The 23497-nt window shown below is 40.3% G+C and overlaps 1 protein-coding gene across 1 annotated transcript; it reads right to left on the bottom strand.

The window, feature by feature from the left end:
• Positions 1-7605: 7605 nt before the first annotated feature.
• Positions 7606-18288, bottom strand: LOC136992604 (cytochrome P450 2J4-like). Its single transcript, XM_067301440.1, has 9 exons — positions 18118-18288; positions 16292-16454; positions 15338-15487; positions 14292-14452; positions 11884-12060; positions 11233-11374; positions 9561-9748; positions 8349-8490; positions 7606-7791 (listed from the first exon to the last, which is right to left on the bottom strand). The coding sequence occupies exons 1-9, from the start codon at positions 18286-18288 to the stop codon at positions 7613-7615; spliced, it is 1473 nt and encodes a 490-aa protein (XP_067157541.1). The 3' UTR covers positions 7606-7612.
• Positions 18289-23497: the final 5209 nt, after the last annotated feature.

Below are 23497 nucleotides of genomic sequence, written 5' to 3'. Positions count from 1 at the left end.
TAATATTTAATCTCATTTTTTCTAACTTATTTGCAATAGCTAACTTCACTGAGGATTTTGCTTGCCTCTATTAATTTTCCACTTTCAATCTTGACATAAAAGTGGATGCTGTAAAGGATATTTTGACCAATTGTCAGAAAGCTTGCCAGATGAATAAAGCAGCGGGCAGTTGTACATCTAGTAGGAAACATGAAGAAAAAGTGCAGGGAAAACCTATTAGGAATCTTGAGCTATAACCAGAAATAAAGGTCCCTTCATTAGGAGTGAAAACCAGTCAGAACATGAATGTGCCCTGCCTGGCAACTTGAGAATAAATGCAGTGTGTAGCAAAGCACTTTACCAAGCCTCAACACATGCAAGAAGTATAAATCTATTATCAGGGGAATTTACATGCCTTCAATCAGAACAAGAAAAGCACATGAGAAGGATTCTGGGCACCAAATAGCAATAATAGCTATGGTGTTACAGCTCCAGGCTGAAACGCTACATGTAAATGCTTCTCTGTGAAAAAGGATCATTCCCTAAAAGCAAAATGCTAATAAAAGAAATAAATTTTCACATATCTTCTGAAAACCTACCAGGAAGGCTTTTACAGCAGCTTGCTTCTTTCAACTGCCCTGTCTTTGGGACAAAATTTGGTTCATGGGATTTGTGGCTCCAGGACATGCAACACAATATCCAGGAAGAAGGGCCTGGAGACCACCGCACCATGATTTCCAGTGAAGTCAATTAGCTTCCAGCCGTGCCACTTCGATACCACTGAAACATAATTGGTTAAGCATATTAACTGAGAAAAGACTGTTTCTATTTTTCTACAAACACTTTGCTCGTATACAAAAAAAGTGAAATTAATTTGAATAAGCCTCACAGCTTATTTTTCAAGGCATTCAATTCTAATTTAACCGTCTCTTTCCTTCAACAGGGAAAAATTTTACTCTTTAAGAAAAGATTCTGATAGGTTATTTTACCTGCCCTATATCCAGTGTAATTTTACAAAATCTACTTAAAATCCACCTGTTCCTTAGAATTTTTCAGTTGGCATCAATATAGTTCCCTCTGTGGTGTTTTAAATATTCAAACATTGTTCATCTGAATGATTTTTCTCAACAGGAAAAGTCATTTTTCCAGTGAACCCTTCCATGGGGAAGTTAAAGTGTTGTTAAGGCTGTTGTTAATGCTGACAGGCATCACCCCAACACTACAGCTGAATCAGCCCTTGCTCTTGCCAACACTTTTACTGTTCAGTGATGTAACAGATTTTTTTTGGTAGAAGCTGAAGGAAGATGCCTGGGACTAGTCAATGCTATCTTCAAAGAGCATTTGAGATCCAGCAATGAGGCACACCACACTGGTAAAGAGAGCTCGTAAATGCATTTGGATTTTCACCCACAGAGCCAGCAGGCTCCATGGCATTCATGTAACAAATTTGCAAGACCAACTTTATAACCCAGAGACAATCCTGAAAGGAAACTTAAACGGTGCTGTCTCTTGCAGCCTAAAGGAGCAGCGTGCCCACACTCTCCAGCAGCAATTGCAAGAAATGCAAATCATCCCACTCATCAGCAAGGGCAGCTTTCATTGTCAGACAGCTTTAAGAAACCTACCCCTCCCTGCTGCAAGTGGTTCCAGAGACACACGGCCACTGTCCTTCCCTCTTCCCACCCACAAAAGACGGGGGTGGGTAAAACCTGGCATAGGTCCATCTCGCGAGCCCTGAAAGGCCGGGCAGCTCCAGAGGCTCCAGCACCTACGCCAGCCGAGGCGATGGCAGCCCAGGGCATGGTTCTTCCTCGGAGCTCGGGGCTGTAGCTCTGCTCAGTGACACCTCAGCACGGCACCTCGCCATCTCCCAGCCACTTTCAGACCACGCAGGCTCACTGAAAGGCGCCTCTCCCTTCCCTCTTTCTCAGCCTTGGCCTGCTCCCAGCAGCAGCCTGGAGTAGACAAAAGCCTTCAGACCCCACCCTGGGGCAAAGGTTTTTCCTTCCAAGGCTGCCTCACCTGCAGCCATGGCTTTAAAACCTTTAAAACTTTTTTTCTGGTAATGTTTTCCAGCAGGAGGGAGATTTCCTGTCTTTTCCAGACTTTGGCTGCCTTCTTTCTTCCATGAGGCTGAGGCCCTCCCCAGGCTGCAGTCATGTCCTCCTTCCCCCATCTAACATGGAGGGCCTGTAGCTGCTGCAGGAAGGGAGGAGCAGTCAGGAAAAATGAAAGGGCAGGCAACGGAGTCGAGCAGAAAGCAGGTCAGCACGCGTAGCCACAGCGGGGCTGGAGGACGGAGCGGGCGTGAGGTGGCACTGCCTGGCCTGGCCCTCGTCTGCCGCCTGCCCAGGGCGGCCATTGTGGGGAGCTGCTCCATCACAAGGTGCGCACAGTCCTCCTTGAAGGGCTGCTGACAGCATTGCGAAAGCTGTTGCACAGCGAGCCAGCCGCCCGCCTTCCCCTCAGGTCATCTCCTATGCTTCGGTCCAGAAGCTTTTTCTTTTTGTCTTTTGCCAGCTCTCTCTGCCAGAGCTGCCCTGCCTGGCCACCCTCTGCCTCACCCACTCAAGATGGCGGCTCCCGGCTCCTAAAATGGCTTCCCGGTGCCGCCTGAGGTGACCGTGGGCCTCACGCCACCTGGCCTCACGTGCTGCCCTTCTCCACAGCGGTGCAGGCTGGGCAGCCACCCGCGCTGCAGCAGCTGGTCCTTGTGGGCTTGGCTCACCCCAGGGCAGCCCTGTGGGCCCCAAAGCCTCACTCCACGTTTCTTCTTTATGCCAGTTGAAGGGCTACCCGGAGGGTTCCCCTCCGCACGCAGCACGGCAGGATCCTTTTTGTCTCATATGCCATTTACTGAGCACCTCTTCCCTTTCCGTGCGGAGCCGAGTTAGACTCCCATTTCTCTCCATCCTGCCACTGCATTACAATCCAGGGCTTCTAGCGTGTTGGCTCTTTTTGTAGGCAATACTGTTAATTTTTAACATAAAAAATAGATATAATAGATACAATAGATGTTGATAGATGCAAAAGAATTTCACGTCTGAAACCCAGAAAACAAGGGGGTCCACTAATTTTTCCCCAGATATTCTCTAGGATGGAACAGATCTTTGCACTACATGCATTAAACAGAATAACTCATCTGTGGTGATGGTTTGTTTTTTTTTTTTTAGTAATACCCAAATAAAAGCTTTTTCAAGCCTATTAGCAGAATCCAGCATGCAACCAAAATGCTCCTGAGGTGACTGAGAGTTCCTGAACGATGGAACAAACAGCAGCCAGGACTCGATCTAATGCCAGGCAGGCAGAAGGCCCTAGGAGCATGGGCTGAGATTCAGAAAAAAAAAGAAACAAGCAATTTCAGCTTCTTATGCAGAAATGATGATACTCAGAGGGCTATTAGAATTCTCCAAAATTAAATATATTTTTACAATAAAATGAATGCAGTACACACAGCTATTATGAACAACCTCCCACAGCTAAACTACAACTAATGATGCAAAACATGTTAGTGTCTTGTGAAACACATAAGCCTGTTCTTTCATGACAAAATTACGGAAAAATACCATGGGTTTGGAAAAAAATGGAAGAATCCAGCAGTATTTGGGGGAAACTGTATCAGTCTCAATAGGAGTCTTGCAACTACAACATCTTGTATGGTTTCTGCTGTGCTTCTAAGGGGAGAACAAGCATGGGGAGAGATGAAGAAGGAAGCTGGAATTACCCATGCTGATACCTGTTACCAGTCCATTATTTGTTCTTTTTTCTTAAGTTTTCTGACAACCACCCCCTACATTTTCCCCATTTTCAATATGATGTTTTCTTATTCCTTGTAGTGACAATAAAGCCTCAAGCTGTTTTCTGCAATTATGGCATTATTCCCCTGTACCTTCTACATGTGGAAGTGAGGCGGCTGCAATTCATATTGTCATTATCTTCTTATTATCTTAATGTATACAAAGCAATGCTGTTATGGAACTAACTGCAGCTACTCTATATGTAATTTAAGAAACTGCATAGAACAGAGTAAGGCAAAAGACTGCATAATGTAGGAAAGGGAAAAAAAGAGGAGGATGTGAGAGAGACAGAAAGAAGGTGGAAGACAAGAGAAGGAGGAACACCTGTCAAATATATGTTACAAAAAAAGAGAGTGAAAAGAGAAGAATAAATGTAGAGATTTGTGGAAAGTGTAAGAAGCAACAGCAGACAGTATGGGCCTAGAAGAGATCCAAAGGAAAAAATTATATGATTTGGAGGACATTGTATGAGGACAGAAAGTGGATGGAGGGATGCGTGGGGGAGCTGAAAGGTAAGAAGGTAAGAAAGCACATGGAATAGAAGAGTGCTGAACCAGCAGGTAGCTACATTAGGGGACAAGAGAGAGTAAAGAGGAGCTCTCCCTCTCTTACGAGTCTTTTGGGTCATAAAGTCAGTTAAGCTCTCTGCCAGGTTCACAGAAATTGGCTAGCAGCTGCTCCCTCCAAAAGCAAATAGTAAAGAGATCTTGTACATTATGTGAGCCAACTTCATGTGCATTTGGGAAATATCACAAGGTACTTCAATCCTAATTTGGATTCACTACAGCACACACAAAGTGCGCTTGGTCCTCTGAAAGCTCACACCAGCCTTTGAGGCAAAGAATGACACCAAATGCAGCCAAACTGGGAACAAAAATTGAAAGCAGAAAGGCAGAACAAGCAAAAGACTTGAAGTGGATACTACAGACAAGATACAGGCAGGGAAAAGAGAGTAGAGTGGTCTGCAGGGAATAGGATGGCCAGTACCTTCTTATATGTCCATTCCTCCTCAGTCCTGCACCTTCTGAACTCTGCTTGGTGGAGACTCCATCCCCTTCCAGCCCAGACAAGGCAGGCAAGTTGGAAAACCTTGAGTTGTTAGGCCCTCTCTGCTCCGTGCCCTTCTGCAAATAGCACCAGCTCCTGAAGGCAGAAAGATGAAGCCTGCATGATTTTTGTAGTAACTTCAATTAGCTACTGTCCTTCAGCAGGCACCCAAAAACACAGCCAGGGAAGTGGCTCTGAAAAAGAATGCCCCAAGGCAAAGATTGTCCTTTAGATTATTTTATTCCTTGATTTGTTTCTTAACCCTAGGAAAGGGCTGAAGATAGCTGAAATAGTGGCATTTCACCCTCTTCTCTCCTTCCTAAAACGGGAGCAGAGCTTCCTTTAGAGCCACAACACATACAGCTTGCATGGCAAGCATGTTCAAAGCTGAACTTCACATTTGGAAATGTTTGCATTTAATCTGACACATGTAGTTTTCCCTAGGGAGTATGAGCAGGCACTTGCCACAGATGACTACAGCGTAAGAGTATGCAGTTATGTTTTTATCTCATATTAGGTGACACCATAAGGATTACATTCCAGCATACCTTGGAATATTTTGTAATCTGCTCAGATCCTTAAGGCTCAAATATTCAAGGCAGATTAAAAAGAATCTGAAAAGAAAAAATCATTAATTCTTAAAGGACCCCAATAGCTTATCTAGAGACTGGGCTCAAAACTGTAATTTTAGCAACTGTTATTAGCCCTTCTAGGACAGTGAGAGTGACCTTATTCTCTCTACCAGCTCATGAAACTAAATGACATCCGGTGGAAGAGTAGCCAAGAGAGAGCCTGGCACTCCAGGACAAAAGCGAGTAGCAGAAAAATTAGGATGGGGAGAAAATGGGAAGGTTGCAAGGATGGTAGAGACTGCAGAGATAACAGAACACTTGGGAGAGGTGAGACGGAATCGTCGGGAGAAAGGAGGTTCTGGAGGAAACCAAACTGTTGCAGGGGTGGGGATAGAAACATTAGCTGACACTTGACAGATTCAAACCTCACCTATTTTGAGTTCAGTAGACACTTAACAAACGGTGCCTGGAACATGGTTCTCTCACCCTGGAAAAGAAGCAATCTAAGGCATGGGATTCATCTTGCTTTATTTGATGGAGAATGTATTAATGAGTTTGCATAGGCTCCATTTTCTTCATAATAACTAGATGCAGCCAGCAGCAGCAGCTCCTCAATGGTGTCTGCCAGCTATACTTTAGGATTAAGTGATGCTAACATTGGTGCTAAAGGCAAGGAACTGCTGCTGTTATTGACTCTCTTCCTGATGTCCACCTGGATACAAATGAGGCACCCTCTTACCTACATGCAGTTACTGAGGGAGAGATGTTTGCAGTTCCAGCATGGAGGGACTTCACACCAGTCTCCCACCTATCTGGATATGCTGCCATCCAGCCCACAGTGGAGAAAAGAATTTCACTGACCCATAAAGGTAATCCTGTGGGGAACATGCTGGCAACCCAGGTTACATCTTGTATGCAGATTAGTGATTTCACACACCTTTATCTGTTAAACGGGGTTCTTTAGAATACAAGATCTGAAGAGGTGCTTAAAACAAATATAGATGATAATGACTTTAATCCTCCAGAAAGCACTGTCAGCTTAATCAGCGTATAAAAATAACCCTTCAAATGTGGGCATACAATATCCACTTTGTATCTCATACAAGAAAAACATACTCCCAATGCTGTCAAAAAATTCCTTGTTAACTGTCAGTAACTGAACCGGTGAAAAGTTGAATAGCCACCTTTGCCAGGTACTTAATGACCATGCTCATAAGGGGCTTCAAGAAGTCTTTAATAGTGCCAAATCTCTTATTGCTGGTGAGATGCTAATTTACACTGACTGGTGTCAAGTCAGCTAACTCTGATAAAGAATCAATTAAATAACTGAAAAGAATAAATGAAACTGAATAAATTATTGAAAGATTTGGGGCAAACACCACCAGAGAGACCATCTGTCATGAAAAAGGCATGTTCTCATGTTGCTGTCAACCACTGGGAGCATAAAAAGAACAATTTATCATCACTTTCTGTCTCCTCACTGCAGTCATTTGTCTTGCAGTGCACAGCTCCTTCCCTGTATTATGAAAGGCTCTCCACACCTGACCTGACAAAGACATTCCTTTATTTTCATCCCAAGGGCTGAAATACCACCCATTTTAGTGGGTGAAACCCTGAACTGTCTTGCCAGGTGGTAATGATAGAGTTGCACAGCAAGCTTGCATAATGATGAACCTGATCAGTCTAAGGAAATGTAGTTACCTCAGAGAATATTTTCTGCTTCACTTAAAAGCTTCTCCTAAGAGCTTTTTTTTTTTTTTTTTTTTTAACCTCTCCTCCCACTAATATCCTGAAACAGTCTGAAAGGCCTATAAACCTATCTCCCCAAATGCAACTGTGGCTTATGAGAAAGAATGCACCAATCTTTAATCCAGAGACTTCTAATTTATAGCCTTTGCTTTAAATTCTTTCTGTATTAATCCTGTTTCCAGTTAGCAATAAATAAGGCCCAGTTCTAATTGTTTTCTTTATGTCTTTATTTGTTATGCATTAGCAGAATTTTACCAAGATTCTCCAAGTAGAATACAAGAATGAAAGATTAACTCTTTGTAGGTACAATCCTCAGAATGCAACTATTTGAAAAGTGTCTGTCAGGGTAGTGACCGACATTAACACTGAGATAAGAAAAGCAAAAATCTTAAGACATGCAAAGAGCAATTCACATGCATAAACAATCTTGCAGAGCAAGTACTCCCTGAATCTGTGGGGCACCATTGCCTACCGAGGAATGGCACAGAGCTGGTGCGGAGCTGGCTTCATTGTGGTCCCAAAAACAAATTTTGTGTTGACTTCTTTCACTCCTTCTGGCAGGATGAACCTGAATGCTTGTAACAAGGTGGAAAAGACAATAAAGAGCTCCATCCTTGCCAGCAGCTCCCCCATGCATACACGGTGCCCTGTAAAAATACAGAAAAAGGCAATCAGCTAAGGCTTTCTATCATACCTCACTTTCTAACTTGCTTGTAGTCTTCAGAAGAAACACCATTTATTCTCAAACAGCTAAGGGTTTTTTGTTTGCTTGCTTGCTTTCTGCACACTTTGTCATTTTCCCCTATAATTAACTGAATTTGTCATTTAATGATTCAGAACTGAAAAGATGCTTGTATTTCCACTCTGAAAGTTTTCAACTGTATTTACAGGAGGCAGAAAGAACACTGTAGAAATGACTGCCAAGGTTGCATAGTTTATATTTATGGGCTTATTAGCACTATGAATTTTGCTGCTACTATTTTCATAACTGGATCTCTCTTCTAAAAGAAACTTTTCTGTTTATCATTCCTTCTCTTCCTAACTTTTCACATACAATTGAACTTTTCTCTTCCTGGAGGTCTTTAAAACAGTGGAATGTGTTTATATACCTACTTATAGATGCTTCCCCAGTTCATGTTGAGAAATGAATGAATTTTAAGTTACTATCACATGGAATAAATAAATCCCTGTTTAGTGCACTTACCTATTGAGAATGGTAAGAATGCTTCTCTATTTACAAAGTTTCCATCTTCATCCAGAAAGTGGCCTGGATTGAACTGATGAGGTGTCTCCCATTTTTTGGGATCAGACAGAACAGAGTCAATATTGGATAAAATTGCAGTGTCCTGGAAAAAGGAGCAGCTACTTCAATTCTGTCTTACAGTTCATATTCATCACACAAGCAAACAATTGAAAAACCTAATTAAAGTCTCATCTTTCAAAATGAGATCAAGCTTTGAAACATTTCATAAGAAGTTTAAACTTTTGAGAATGTTATGATTTCTTCTTTTCCTTTGTTATTTGCCACCAATAAATTCAATAAAATAAATGTCTATAGCTTTATTTTTACCTTGTTAAAATGTGATGTTTTTATTTTTTCTTTTGCCACTGTATTTTTAATACTTATGCAGCTTTTGACTTACAGAATATCATGGGTAAGAATTTAATTTTTCTGCTTTGTTATATTGTAATTTCTGCAGCCCTAGACCTGCTTTGAGAAGATCCAGAAAAAAAGGAATAAAAATGAAACTAAATGAGGAGCAATTATAGGAGAATATTTAGAAATAAATTCCAATGTATCTTTCAGTTACAAAACTCAAAAATACTTTAGTTGCAAGATACTGTATTTGAAACTTTGTGACGTGAAAATAATTTCAGATTTCCAAGTTTTGCAGTAAAACTATTTTTTCCATTTTTGGACTGTCTCTGTTCACAAGCTGATAAGCCCATTTGACAAGGGACAGACCTGAGCTTGCTGCAAATTGATTTGCTTATTTCCAGTCACCATTTCCAGGTTCTCTACTAGCAGAAGTCATGATCTAGGAAGCTACTATTAGTAAAGACAAGGTGCACATTTCCTTGTAATAGGCCAGCTTTAGAGACGGTCGTATCTTAGGGGCAGTGTGAGGACACAAGAGTTCATCTTCCCGTTCAGAAAAGCCTTCAAAAGGCTTTCTAGATGAAACTTCATAAGTTCTTCATAACTTCATACCAGAGACCTATTGATGTCAGTGCTTTGGCGGTTTGTAGGTATTGATGCTTTTCAACTAAAGGAGCAATTAAAACAAAAGAAACTAAAAAAGAATAGTGTTTTGGGAATCACTAGCTAAGGTGGCTTCAGTAGTTAAAAAAATACATTAAAACAGTTTTTAAAAGATTTAAAAATCAGATATTCAAATAAAAAGCATATTTGTACCTTTGGAATATGAAATCCCAGCAGCTCTGTGTCCTTCACACTCTTTCTGGGAAGGGCAATTAAGATAATATTACTGTATCGCTGGATCTCATGAATTACAGCATTTGTATAGGGCACCTTCTTTCTGTCCTCATAGCAAATTAAATGGGAGCGACCCAGAACAGTGTCCAGCTCCTTCTGGACTTTCTCTAAGGAGAAATATTCATCTTTAAATATACAACAAGCAATCTTTATAAGCTCTATATTCATCATTTTTCCTATTACTTTTCACAGTAAAAAGAACACCCAACAAAATGAAATTTTTATTTTATAAAAATAAGAATCCCTTCAAATTCTCATACAGGCGACCTAGATAAAATTTGACACTGAATTTGTTTATAGGTTGCATATCCAAGTAGTATTTTAAAAGTAATAGTAGGAGACAAAGTCCTTTTATAAGGACATTTAGGCTCCTGTTGCATATACTGCTCTGGGGTAATTTAGAAAAAAGGCTTTTATTATTATTTATTGTTACATGCTGGGAGCAAAGCATAAAATAAAATATTAATCATGTATTAGGAGATCATTTTAGTAACTGGTCAGCAATTGTTCTCCACCCAGAACCACATAGATTTTGCTTGTCCTCTATAGATGGTGTAATTACTATCCTGTAATTATTTGCCTGGGGAAACGTTTCCACAAATGAGTTTTTCTCAAGGACGCTATTTTTGTACTTAAAATCTGAGCTGAAATAGTAATAGTTTGATTAATACTACAACCTTTATCACTGCAATTAGATTGACCCTATGCATCAGGAAACTTGTGATTGTCTTAATATATCCTGAGAGGTAGACAGATCATGTTGTGAAAATCAATTAGATATATGCAATCCAGGCTCAAATTTTAGGTTTTTGAAGAGTGTTTTAGTAATAATAATGGAAGATCCTTTCTCCTTACTACTCCTACCACTCTCCTCTTGCCAGTCTCCTTGTGCACCCAGTCCCCAGCTTATCTGAGACTCTCAAAAGCGAGGCCTTTGGAGTGATTTATACACCTTTTAATCTTTTTTTATCCTGCACACTCTGGTTCTTCCTTTCCACTTATTTTTACCCTGCCAAGCTATATCTTTTTTCTGTGAATATCATTATTAAAAGCACACAGCTTCAGCTACTCATCCCAATCTTTTTTTAAATCTCTGTAACTATATATATATATATATATATATATATGAGGTTTTAAGTTTCATGGAATAAACACACATTAACAACCTCCCACTTTATTGACATGATTTCTACTGCAAAGAACTTGGAGCACATCAAAGAGTAGCAGTCATGGGTCAAAGAGGGTGGTCTATACCTTGAGTAGCCACCTGAGGACTCCATTTTGTGCTCGGTAGAAGTCTAATCAATATTGTCAGTGGTGGGGGAAGGGTAAGACTTACCTTATCCTAAAGTAGAGTCCTCCATTTGATCAGATGAATCACACCCTACATTACAACTAGATCTCCCAAAAGGGACACCTAAAATGACTAGCCTCCATGTTAGGAAAGATACAGCAAGAAATGGACACATGATGCAGTTCACCTGATTCATCAGCTACTAATTAGCGCCTCTACTATTCTTTGAACAAGCTCTACTAATATTTGAGCCTTTATAATTTCTAAAAAGTTGCAGAACTGTTTGGGTGTGCTCACCTTGAATATCTGGATAAACTACCATATAAAGCAATGCCCAACGCAAAGTGGTGGCTGTAGTTTCTACACCTGCCAGAAAGAGGTCCAAAATAGTCTGAGACAAGTTTTCTTCATCATATGTAGCATCAGCATCTCCTTTAGTCTGCAGATATGAATCAAAAAGATGAGGTTAAGGCACACAAAAAAGTGCATCACAAGAATATATACTGATACTATTCAAAATAAAAAAAAAAAGAGAACTAGAAAATAAAGCTTTTTGAATAATATAAAAAAATTTTTTAATCGTAAATTTATCCCATCTTTACGCACATTTTGTTCTTCAGCAGTGACAACTAGTGAGCTTATCTACTTTCTACTCTCGCTGCAAGTCCCATCACAATAGTCATTTCTCCCTCTATCTTATCATATGCAGATCTTTATTATCTTGGTTATAGGTAATCTACTGTAAATCCTCTTACATTATTATTTCCTCTTCCTCCTGCTGCCATAGAACAGCTGCAGCTTTTTTTAAAATTCATCCATCTATAAACTTTTCTAGGAAGAAATTGTGTATTTCTTAATTGGTATTAGATACTATGATAATCATAGTAGCACTTAAAATCCCAAGCTGTGCAATGGAGTCAAAGAGGAGTTGAAAGCAGAGATACTCACTTTGGCTATCTGATCCAAATAGAAATCAATAAAATCTTGATTTTCATCTGTTTTTCCTTTTTCTTTGTGTCTTTCAATCTCTTTTGCTATTAAAGCGTTCATAAAATTTAGGCCAGACAGGGTCATCTTCCATGATGCTAGGAAATGGCTTGCAAACCAGGGAAACAGTTCATATACCTATAGAAGAGAGATTTAAGAGATGTGGTGCACTATTGAGATTAGCAAACTAAATTTGAATCCTAACATAGGCCTGTGGGTAATGGAAGAAGTGAAAGAAAGACTCTGATTACTATATCTTCATCATTACATTGAAGGCCTATCCAGTGATCCATTAAAACCTTTCTTAATCCCATTTTTCCTGAAGTAGAATTTCCCTTAGTTTTATGTTACATATTTTCCAATATGATATATGAAGGATAAATGAGGTTCCTCTGTACCCCAGTTCCTGACTAGGCTGAACCTCAGTAGTGAAGACAACGTATAGAGAAATGCCCCTATTCTCAGTTTATCCAACAGTATCATTGCTCGCTCATCACTAAAAAATAGATTCAGGCTCAGTTTCTTGGACTGATCTGCTCAAATGAAAATAGAAATATCCAAACCCAGATTTCTTAGTATTTTATTATAGGATATTGAATGCATGGGGACTTCACTCAAATATGTCTTCTCTTTGACAAGAAGCATAATCAAACATATGACATCTGTGTGATATGCAAAACAACTTTATGATCTAAAAATATATCGTCACATAGATTCCCTATTATTTATTCATTTTTGTTAACCTACTCAAATTCTTTCACTTATACCATTATAAAAATGCATCTCTGCAGTACAAAGACAAAATACTTTTTACACTGACTAATTCCATTCCTTTGCTTTGTTTCCTTTTGTTTGTTCCCTTTATAGATTGCACAGTGTCCTTCCAGATGGCAGAACTAACCCTTCAGCCTTCAGCTTAAATTATGCATTAGGTTATAACTGCTGGGCTCACCTATTTAAATGGCAGCTAGATTACAAATGTACATCTTCCCACAAAGGTATTTAGATTCCTGATTTGTTTTTTCTTTGTCCCATTGCCTAATTTTGCTTACAGCTATCTGTCCACTTACCAGGAAAATAAATTAGAACAGGCAATTATTAAATGATTTTACATCATTATGAAAGCACTATAGAGAGCAGGATAGAATTAAACATTGGACTATAATGCTTTGGTTGGCTGTGGACACTCCATTAATACAGCTGTGAAGAACAAGCTATACAAATATCTACTGAGAGTAGTTCAGAAATAAATGATCCTGAATTTACCCTGATTAGATGATAGCTTAACAATCATTCCACCTACATCTTCTGGGAGAAAAATTATAAGGATTTTGATTTTTTACCAAAAGTATCAAATTAGTCCTCAGATTCTCTAGGACCAGAATGCTCTATTACAGCAATTTTCAGTTAGTAAGAGATGGAAAAAAAGTGGAAAATCATGCACGCTGGCTGCGTTCCAGCAAGTTCTGAAGAAGCTGACTACCTCTCTAGTGAGTATATTGACTTCTTGGCTATACACAGTATTGTGGTTTCCATTCATAAATTGTTAATGATAAAATTGCCCTTTTCTGAGGCAGTCTGTTCCATGATGTTTGCAGCAGCAGCCACAACGTCACACAGAGGCAAGACAGGAAATTCTTCTGTTCATTGGACCAACTCTGAAGTTGGGAACTGCTGTCTTGCACAGAGGCAAGCATCATCCAGCAACTAATGGAGAGCAACTTCCAGTGAGCATTACTGAATTCTCATAAGGATTCGCAGAGGTGGTACAGTGGTACAAAAGTGGTATAAAAACTATAGCAAGGTCCCACTATTAAGCAATTTCACATGTTACCTTTGTGCAAAACAGTTGCTCTATTTAAGCTTCTACAAGGTTAAAAAACAGTAGTGAAGGAAGCAGTTAAGGACCATGTTACTCTTTTGATAGTTATTGACTGTCACATGATTTCATATAGTAAAGTCACTTTATCAGAGAAAATTTAAAATAAGCCTATTTCAGAGCTTTTCAGTTATTTTTTGCCTGTATTTTGCCATTGAGTTTCAGTTATAGTTTCAAACACTGGAGTTGTACAGATAGTGCTTTTGCAAGAAAATCCTTCATACATCTACTAAATACATAGCAACCCTATGGGTTTCCATCCCTTTCCACCAAAGATTTGATTTCTCCGATATGTGTGATTTCTATGCTATGATGAGGCATAAGAAATTGAAATAAGTTCTGAACTAGGCTTCTGGAAGTACTATTCTGAAACATACTCCAGCAATTCCAGGTGCATTCATATTTATTTTTGTTATAAAACCATCTAGAAAGTTGCCTTTTTCATTGTCTGTCCATATAAAAGAAAGACACAAATAATAATTTTCCTCACAAAAAAAAAGATGCTGTTCCCAAATGCTATTATATCATCAGTGGCTTTGATCAAGCGCTGAAAATGTTCATCTTCTATGGAGAAGCGATGTCCGAAAATCACAGCACAAATCACATTTGCGACAGCATGAACAACAGGCATAGTGGGGTCCAGAGGTTCTCCTGTAAACACAGTGAATAGCACTTACTGTTCCTGCTTTTCCCCCTGAACAGAAAGACAACATTTTATCAAACACTTCTGATGTTAATTAGATTGCTGCATGGAAAATTGCAATTTACCAGCAAAAAACTCAAGTAAAATGTAACTTCAGATACCTAAAAAAAACCATCATTCAGAAAAGAGGAGACTGCCTATAGGAACAGCAAAATTAGTGACAAAAATACTCAGATTTCACAAAACCTTGGCATCAGTAGATCTTGTGTTTGACAATACTCCAGATAGAGAAATGGTGAGCTGAGACAGTGCATGAATGAGTAACTGAATTTAAAGGGATCTCTTACACCTGAATAACAGAATAATTGAGAGTACCTATAAGTTCACCCCACTCTTCAGCAGTGCAAACTTGCTCTAACTAAAGACGTAGCCACAAGCCGCACGAGGTCAGCTTTTTTCACTGCTCTTGACAGAGCAGAGCCATGGGATTGTGCAGCCTTCGCCAAAACTTTCTATCTTTTGCGCCTTGTTTTTCTTTTCTGTAGAGGAATATGGGGTGTTAGTGTTTGCTGTTACCCTGATTCTGTGACCATAAGTAATGTAGAACTGGCTAAGAAGTGATAATACTAACAGACAGGGACCATGGAGTCTAAATCCATACTGTCGGGTTTTACATGTAGCACTTCTGCAAGGAAATGTCTCACACAGCTCATAAGATACAGGCTCTTGAGACTCAGCTCCACATGTACTCTTTTAACGCATTTTAAGTAATCAAATAAGTAATTTCAAAAGCTAAAGGTGACCCATTCCTGAGCAAAATCAGTCAGCACTGCTACACCCATTGCACAGACTGACTTGCACAAGAAGTACAAGCATTACTAAAAAGCACATACCATTTGTTTTCTGTAAGTATTCCACCAGCTGATGGGCCTCCTCTTGTAGTCGGTACTCCTGGTCTTTTTTCCCTACTCCCATTTTCCTCATTGTTACGGTTCCAAAGCGCCTCTGTTGCTTCCAGAGATGACCATTAGAGAACATAACACCTAGGATTATAATGAATCAACAATATTTATTAAATGCAAAATAACATATACAGTAAGGGCTATATCTTCATATAATCTCCCATTTGCAAAATAAATCTTATCAGTTTTCCTCACTTTCTGTGACACAAAATAATATGAATTGGAGTCATCTTCAGAAATCAGATAAGTGGGTGTAAGTTCAGGAGTTGAAAAGTTCACATTGGTGTTAGATACTCACTAGAAATTATGCTTGTTTTCCAAATGTATTTGTTAAAATATATCAGCCATATTCTGTTTTTCTATCATGTCACAATTTGCACTTAGTTTGACATTTAAAAATGACTCAAACCTAAGAAAGATTTAGATATTCCTGTTTTGGAAGGCGAGGTAGAGTAAAGAAAGTTCTGTGTTCAAGAAACTACAGGCAGGTGCTGAGGTGCAGTCCCTTCTGTATATCACCAATGTATCTATAGCACCAACATATCTATATCCACTAATACATCACATCAGTATTTGACCTAGTAGAGAAGCTTCTTTGAAGCATTAGTCATTCCAGTTTTTCTGGGGTTTTTTTGTATGCAGTTCTGTAGCATTCCTCTTTCCCCTCCTCTCTTCTAGTCATCTAGCTCCTGTATAGGAACTCTTACAATAGCTATGTTCTGCCATTACTGTTCAGATAGTACTCATCTAAAAGTGATGATTCACGAAAACTCACCAAATATTTACCTTCATTCCACTGCAAGTTACACATTTTGAGGTTCTAAATCAGTTTCCAAAAACAGGGATGGAGCACATGAGAAAAGAATCTGTGAAAATAATAATTACCATTTCCACCAGTCAACAAGTCAAAGATCACGCTTGTTGGCCTTCCAGCAACCTCTTCAGCATGGGCAGTCAGACCCTCCTTCACTGCCTGGAACCCTTGCAGGACAATGACAGGAATGTTTGAAAGCCATAATGTGAAAACATCGCCATGAGTTTTGGCCATCTGTAGAACAAAGCAGCATCAGAAAAACATGGGTGAGAACCTGCATATTTAAATCAAACATAGTAAACCTATTCTTTTCCCTTGGTAGGTGCCCCAGTGGTACCTGACCTTGAAAAGAGAGTATCAAATCCATTTCTTAAATATAGTACATCTTGAAGCCAGATTTTTATTTAAAAAGAGCAGGATTATTAAAGAGCAGGATGTTCCTAAAACACCATACATCCAATACTGCTAACATCTGTAATGTTATTTATTGCATGTCTTACAAGTCATACTCATTACAGATGAAATCTTACATGTTTGTAAGACAACACGCATGACTTTTACATGAACCATCTACAGGTTCCCCTTTGTGTGGTAAGTGTAGAAAAAAACATCTGAATAGGTGGGTAAAGCAGGAGTCTCCTCTCCTTTCTACCTCAGCTGTGACAGCCTTGTCTCCATTATGCAGTGCACACAGCCATCCCTAAGCAGGTAGAACAGCCCTTTCCCTGGCTGGAGAATCAGGAGCTGGAATAGTAAAAGCAGGAGAATACAAGGCTGAGGGAACTGCAAGAGTGTAGGTCAAAGTAGCAAGTCTGTGGGGCAGTGGGCTGTTGGGAAAGGGGAAGAGTGGGGAGCTGCCACGACATCCTAAGAGCTGCAGGACTAGAGGAATACAAAATTTTGCTGCCTGTGAACAATTAAGAGGGAGCAGATACATGTGTTAAGCAAGGATTTATATCATGGGCTTGCAGATTTGGTATCTATCTAAGGTTGAATTTCACTTTTGGAGGGACTAATTCATGGCTTTTGAAATCTTGGAATGAGCAATACTGTTCTTGAGGTTTGGGAGATCAAAAATAAAAGAAATCACAACATGCACTGTGTATAATTTTGTGTTGTGAGTTATATTACCTCACCTTGCAATACACAAGTCAGGAGAAGAGAGCTGGCAGGACAGGGAAGAACCAGAAGAAAAAGCAGGCTGAGAACGAGGAGGGAAAGTGAGGTGCTATTACTCACAGATTTAAATGTTAAATGCCTAATATACATTTTAGGAATATAAAACATTAGGATAAAATTTCTAGAAGTGCTCTGCATTACAACTGGACATAGAAAAGAGTTCATTTCAGTGTAGGCACATAATGAATTAGTTCAGCTGCTTAAAAGCTCAGCCAAGCTCAGCAGACTGAGGTCTCTTTTGAAAATCCAATCAAATCGTATGTCATCAAAAATTTATTAAAACCTCTTTTAAAAATCTGTTCAGTAAGCATAAAAAAATCATCCTTTCTATACTGAAAGCACACATACATTCACCACTATTTCTTGGGAAATCTAGAAGCTGCCAGTGTGACAACAGTCAAAAGGCAAACATCTGAAATTCTCCACAATATGAAAATCTCTGTTTTAAAATGTATCTTTTTCCTATTCATAAGACAGAAGTATTAGCATCAATATTATTTTATTCACATGCACCTAAGGTTTCAATGGCATGTTTCATAGTAAGCTGGCAAATTTCAGACCAAGAAACAGACTATTTAATGATCCTCATCAATTGTCATATTTACACAGTTTAGAATAAATCCTTCCTTAGCATTCAAAAGAAGTCTATGTTATCAAATTTATATTCATTCTTCAATCAGCTTATGAGTCCATTAATCATCTGCCTGAAAATACATACTTTTTCAAGGAACTCATGATGAATTTGGAAGTTCATCTGCAGCAGATTTCCAAAGAAGGGATACGGAGTTGGTCCAGGAGGAAATTGTCTTCGTATCCATTGCAGTTTCAGAAACTGCACAAACAGCAGAGACACAGCAAAAAGTATGAGTGCCACACTCACTGTTAACATTTCACTTCTGATTTAGAAGACTACCTTGTGTCTGAAAAGCTTCTGTATACATAGAGGATAAATCCAGTTTATTTTGCTTTGCTGGTACCTCCCTAAAAAGAAAAAAAGATGTTCAAGCTTCTGTGTTTCTCAATCCTTTCCATCACTTCTGTATACTTCCTGATTCCAGAGAATGAAGTGTTAATGCTTATTTTTAAGCATATATGTTATCAATCTATTACATTACAGCTACAAATCTGACAGGTGTGGCCTTTCAAGGGAGACCAAATGGAGGTTAATTATATGTCTCTATGTTCAGTGACAGCTGCTGTGACAAAAATCCCTGCCCACAGTGCTGGTTTCATAAAGAGCCTCTTGCAAGAAGAGGGAAATCCAGACAAATTTCCTGAGGGTTGGCTACACACCTAAGCACCACAGGATTACTGGAAAGTCCATGCACATCATTACTCTGCAAAGCATGCATCAGCCATGTACTCTGCTCCTTCACTCACCTCGTATTATTGCTTGATTCCCGAGTTCTCTCCTATTCCTTTCACATTTTATTTTTCCCTATGGTTTAAGTTGTAAGCCCTTCAGGAGATGGCCAGACCTTTTAACTTCGTGTCTAGAGCATATAAAACAAAAAAGGCCTTAATCCGTCGCTGGGTGACAGTTTGACAATTATAATGGCACAACATGCCAGTGTCCACACTCAGTTTGTTCAGCTGCACATAGGTGGGGCTGCAAGGCCTTCACGACCAAGTAGAAAGCAGTATTTCTTCACCCTCTCCAACTGCCTCCCAGCTAATTCCCACTGCATTGCCTGCAGCAGGAACAAAGATGACATATAACAATCTCTGCTAGCTTCTTTCACAAGCACTCTCACTCAAGGAGCAATTCCATTCAAGAGCCATGAATTTCAGAGCCTGGACGCAGGGAGAGCATATGCCTCTGTGAAGGGGGTCATTTCAGATAACACAGCTTTGGGGCTTCTTTGGCACTTGCTCAAGATCAGCCCTAGCTTAGATTCAGTTTACGTGGCTTGAACGGCAGCACTTGAAATCCCAGGAAGTCACCTAGATGGTTCAGCTGCTCACATGCCAAACCTACAGACCTTTGAGTTAAGAATTTAAAAAGAGCAGTTTATTACTGTGCATTTTTTGATATGCAGCAACTGAAACAAAGCAAAACCAAAAAGCAACGGATTCCACATGCCTCATTGGGAGAAGGGGTGTGAATGTCTTCATGGCCCCCGAGGCTCACCTGCCTTGTCCACTGGTAGCAGCACCTGGCCCCCATCCTTCTGAGGAAGCCTTGTTGGCTGCTCAGCATGTCCCCTGGCCCTCTAGGTGCCTCTGCCTTTTCCACATACCTTTGCCATGTGTCTGCGATTGCACCTCACAAGCTGAGACATGAACTACTTGCCTTTGGAAAGGCAGCTGCAACCGCTTTGCCATGCCTTCAGGAAAAGAGGTTAAAGGGGATTTATTTCCTTTCCTCATCATTATGCGATGGTGCTGGAGGAGGGGGGAGAAGGAAGTCTGACAAGGCCCCTGTTAAGTATTTGCCACAGCTCCCAGGAGTGAAAATTGATAATGCCTGGGGAAGCAGGGGGTAGAGCCAGCTGACAGCCCTGCAGAACAGAAAGGTATCCTCTTGCCAGTGAATCCTCATTTTCCCTCTCCCCATGAAAAGAGAGCTCCTGGCCCATTCTCCTCTCCCCACTTTCTTACAGCTCTCAGAAAAAAAGGATCTGTTTGTCCTGTGCTTAGGCTTTTGACTGAAACACACTGCGCAGAGTAACCTGTGCCCTACCAGCCTCATAGCAGGTTGTCTGCACCCCATTACCTATGTTCCTTGCCCCAAATTCTGTCCTAGGAACAATCTCCACCTCCCACCCACAAAGTACTTAGCAGCTAAGCTGTCTGCCAGGCAAGGACTGAAAGCAGCTGTTCAGAGAGGAAACTTGCCCTCCCAGTCTAATGACAGGTTGTCAGGACATTCTCCCTGTCCACTTCCTTGCCACCCCACCCTGAAGAAAGAGTCTAGGGAAACACATCCCTTTAGACACCAGTCAAAAATTCTGAGGGGGTGAACGCCTAAAGCTGAACAGAAATGGGGCAGCAGAAGCATGCAAACAAAACTCAATTCTCCAAGAGGGCCAACACAACTCATAACTTGTAGGGAAACGGTCTCTAGGACCAGGGCTTCATGGCAGTCCATGGTCAGAGCAGAGGTTCCCGCCCCAGCATCAGACCAGCCTTTTCCCTCCTCTTGCATTGGCTCACCAGTCACTGCTTGAGGGCACAGCATGGGGGCTCTGGAAGAAAACTGAAAAACTCTTAGTGGCTGCCTTCTCCTGCTCCTGCTCTGCCAGGTGCCCCATCAAACTACTGCTTCAAGCCTTTAAGCACAGGAGGAGCATCCCAAAGGTATTTGCCCCGAGTCTGTTCCGTGCTACATTCCATTTCTCCATCTGGACAGGCAGTAGGTAAAGACGTAAGTGCTGTTAGGGTGTACAAAACACTACAGGATGCCAACCTTGTCACCAGCTCCCCCATTTGCATTGGGCCACAAGACAGCATCCTGCAGCCCCAGTGCTCCTGTTTGGCATGTCACAGCTGAAGCCCATCTGCAAGATGCCTGCAGAAACTGGGGATGGAACCAGGCTTGTATCCAGCACCTTTCCCATGAGCCTGAAGTGGCTGCTTAGTGCTATGCAGGGTCTCTGTGCCTGGCTGTAGGACATGCATGGCTAGGGGACGTCACAGAGGCAGGACATGCTGCTCTGCTCACATTCAGTGTCTGAGCGAGGGCAGGTGCCTTGCCAAAGGGTGAGAGGAGAGATGAAGAGCCTGCTAACCCAAACACTGAGCTTTGGGCTGCACTCCAAGCAAGCAGTGAGAGCAGCCACATTCACAGTCTCTCCACAGACCTGAGACCAATGTATTTGCTCCACCAGGATCCTCATGTGCCTCCTCCTAAAGTTAGGCCTAGAGAAGCAACGCATTTGCTCAGGCTGGAATCACAGCCCCTGGCACAGAGGGGACGCTCAGACTGGCCATGGTGGGAAGTGAGCAAAAAGTTTCCCTGGGCTAGATGCAGCCGCCTTCTCCTTGAATTTTATACGGTTCTGATCACTCACCCCATCTTGGTAACAGTAATGAGATAGGCGGTCTCCAAGAACAGTTCTCAGATCAGTCCTCCTCTGGAGAAGATTTTGGTGGGCAAGTGTTGTCAGGAATTGCAAGGCATGAGACAGTCCTTCTAAGAACAGCAGGAACCATACAGATAGGGCTGCAACAGAGCTATTTGCAAAAACAAAAAAAGAAAAGATGAGAAACTGAGGTATAGAGTAATTACTGTGAAAATTGTCAAAAATACATGCTAATTTCAGCTGCATTTATTTTCTGTCTTGGTTTTAAGGATTCTTATCAATTAATACACTAATTTACAACTGACTAGGCTCAGGCTTAGAGGGGACAAGCATCAGTAAGGATGATGTAGACACAAAACAGAATAAATACATTTTTTGAAACAGTTTTTAACATAGGCAAAAAAATGTTTATTTTCCTCATTTGTTCTGCAGAAAAAATGAACAAACTTACTTGAAATTTTCTATAAGCAAAAAGCAATTGGGTGAGAAAGCTAGAAAACCATATTACAGCTGTAATAGCTTGCTTGCAAAGCTATAAAGTTCTGATCACTTTATATGTCTAATACTGAGAATATTTTAAAACCCAGAAATGAAGAGGATTAAAAAGAAACATAACTTGCTGCACAAATTGGTAAATTAATAAAATTAATAGTAACATAGCAACAATATAGCCTATATTTAAATCACAAATTAAAGATAGTAATTATTGAAGACCATGATATTATCAGAAATACCAGGGCATTGGGGTGGAAGGGGCAGTAGACTGTACACAAAAACTTCAATCTCTTTGTTGACCAGCTTAAAGTCTAGTTAATTATAAAGCTTTTCAAAAAACTTGGATTAGAGGTTTACGAAAGCCGTTTACTACTTACTACATTGTACTTTAATAAAGTTAACATAGTTTACATGTGACAACTCCCACCACGACTAAGTGCTCAAACACTGATTTGCACAGTTCAAGCCCATGCTCAGAATTTTGCTGACCCAGCTCTATTGGTCTGAGGTGTGAAAATGTTCATCTCAGGGCTGACATTGCTGTACTAATGAAATCCCTTTTGTAGATAGAATCATGCTGACAGAGATTTGTTAGCTTAGATTATGCCTTTTGGAGATGTGGTACCACCATGTTGGCAGAAAGGCTCTACTAAAGGACACTGGTCAAGAAGGTCCTCAGTCCAGACAAGGCTGAAGAAGCAGAAAGATTTATTTGTCAGCTCATACAATAGAATCAGACTGGAGTATTAATCTGCTTCTGACAAACGAGCCACAAATGTTATAGTCATTTATAAATATTTTTTTCAAACTCTTCAATCCTCTCCTTTAATAAGGAACGTAAAAGCTTGTCAGAGCTAGCCAGAGTTTGGGGAAAAAAAATCTCACATGGTGTCCACTGTATTACTAACTTTTGGAACACAAAAGGTTGAAGAGAGTTGCACCATCCCTCACTGCCAGATGCCCCTGATTAAACAAGATCCTCTCCCCTTTCTACCAATTTCTTATTTTTCATACACTGATTTCTCTATATTTCCTTGTTTATTGTTAAACTGAGGTACATTTTCTTTTCTTCATGACCATTTCTCAGCATTACAAACAACCTGAAAGAGCAGGCTGCTTTGCAATTAGGAGCAGTACTAACTATATGGACCTCAGTTTGTGAATCACAAGTATGAATTTTAGTGTAGAAAAATACCAGGCATAGTAACAATGATATGAAAACTCAGTACACTGTTTGGGATAGAAATTAGGAATGAGATAGCCACATCATGTTGTGCCAGCAAAGACACTAGCCCAAACTATTCCTTACTGAAGTTTTTCTCACTAAGTCAAGTACTACAGAGCAAAAGACTGAGCAAAGGACTGAAGATTTGGAAGCCCATTTAAAAGCACAGAGTTAAATGGACCAGATTACTTCCAAGCAAAAACCCTCTTCTGGTGTCAGCTAGTTTCTTGCTTTACCTACAATGCTTCCTGTTGCCTACCAGAGTTACTTTCCCATTTTGGAGATAAAATTCCAATATCTGGCTACTGACAGCAGAAATAATGTGACCCAGACTAGCAGTTTTCACTTGTGGT

The sequence above is a fragment of the Apteryx mantelli genome, chromosome 9 (genome assembly GCF_036417845.1).
Source record: "Apteryx mantelli isolate bAptMan1 chromosome 9, bAptMan1.hap1, whole genome shotgun sequence".
In the NCBI taxonomy this organism is placed as follows: Eukaryota; Metazoa; Chordata; class Aves; order Apterygiformes; family Apterygidae; genus Apteryx; species Apteryx mantelli.
Note: the sequence above shows the minus strand (reverse complement) of the source record. Positions and strands in the feature narration are given on the sequence as shown.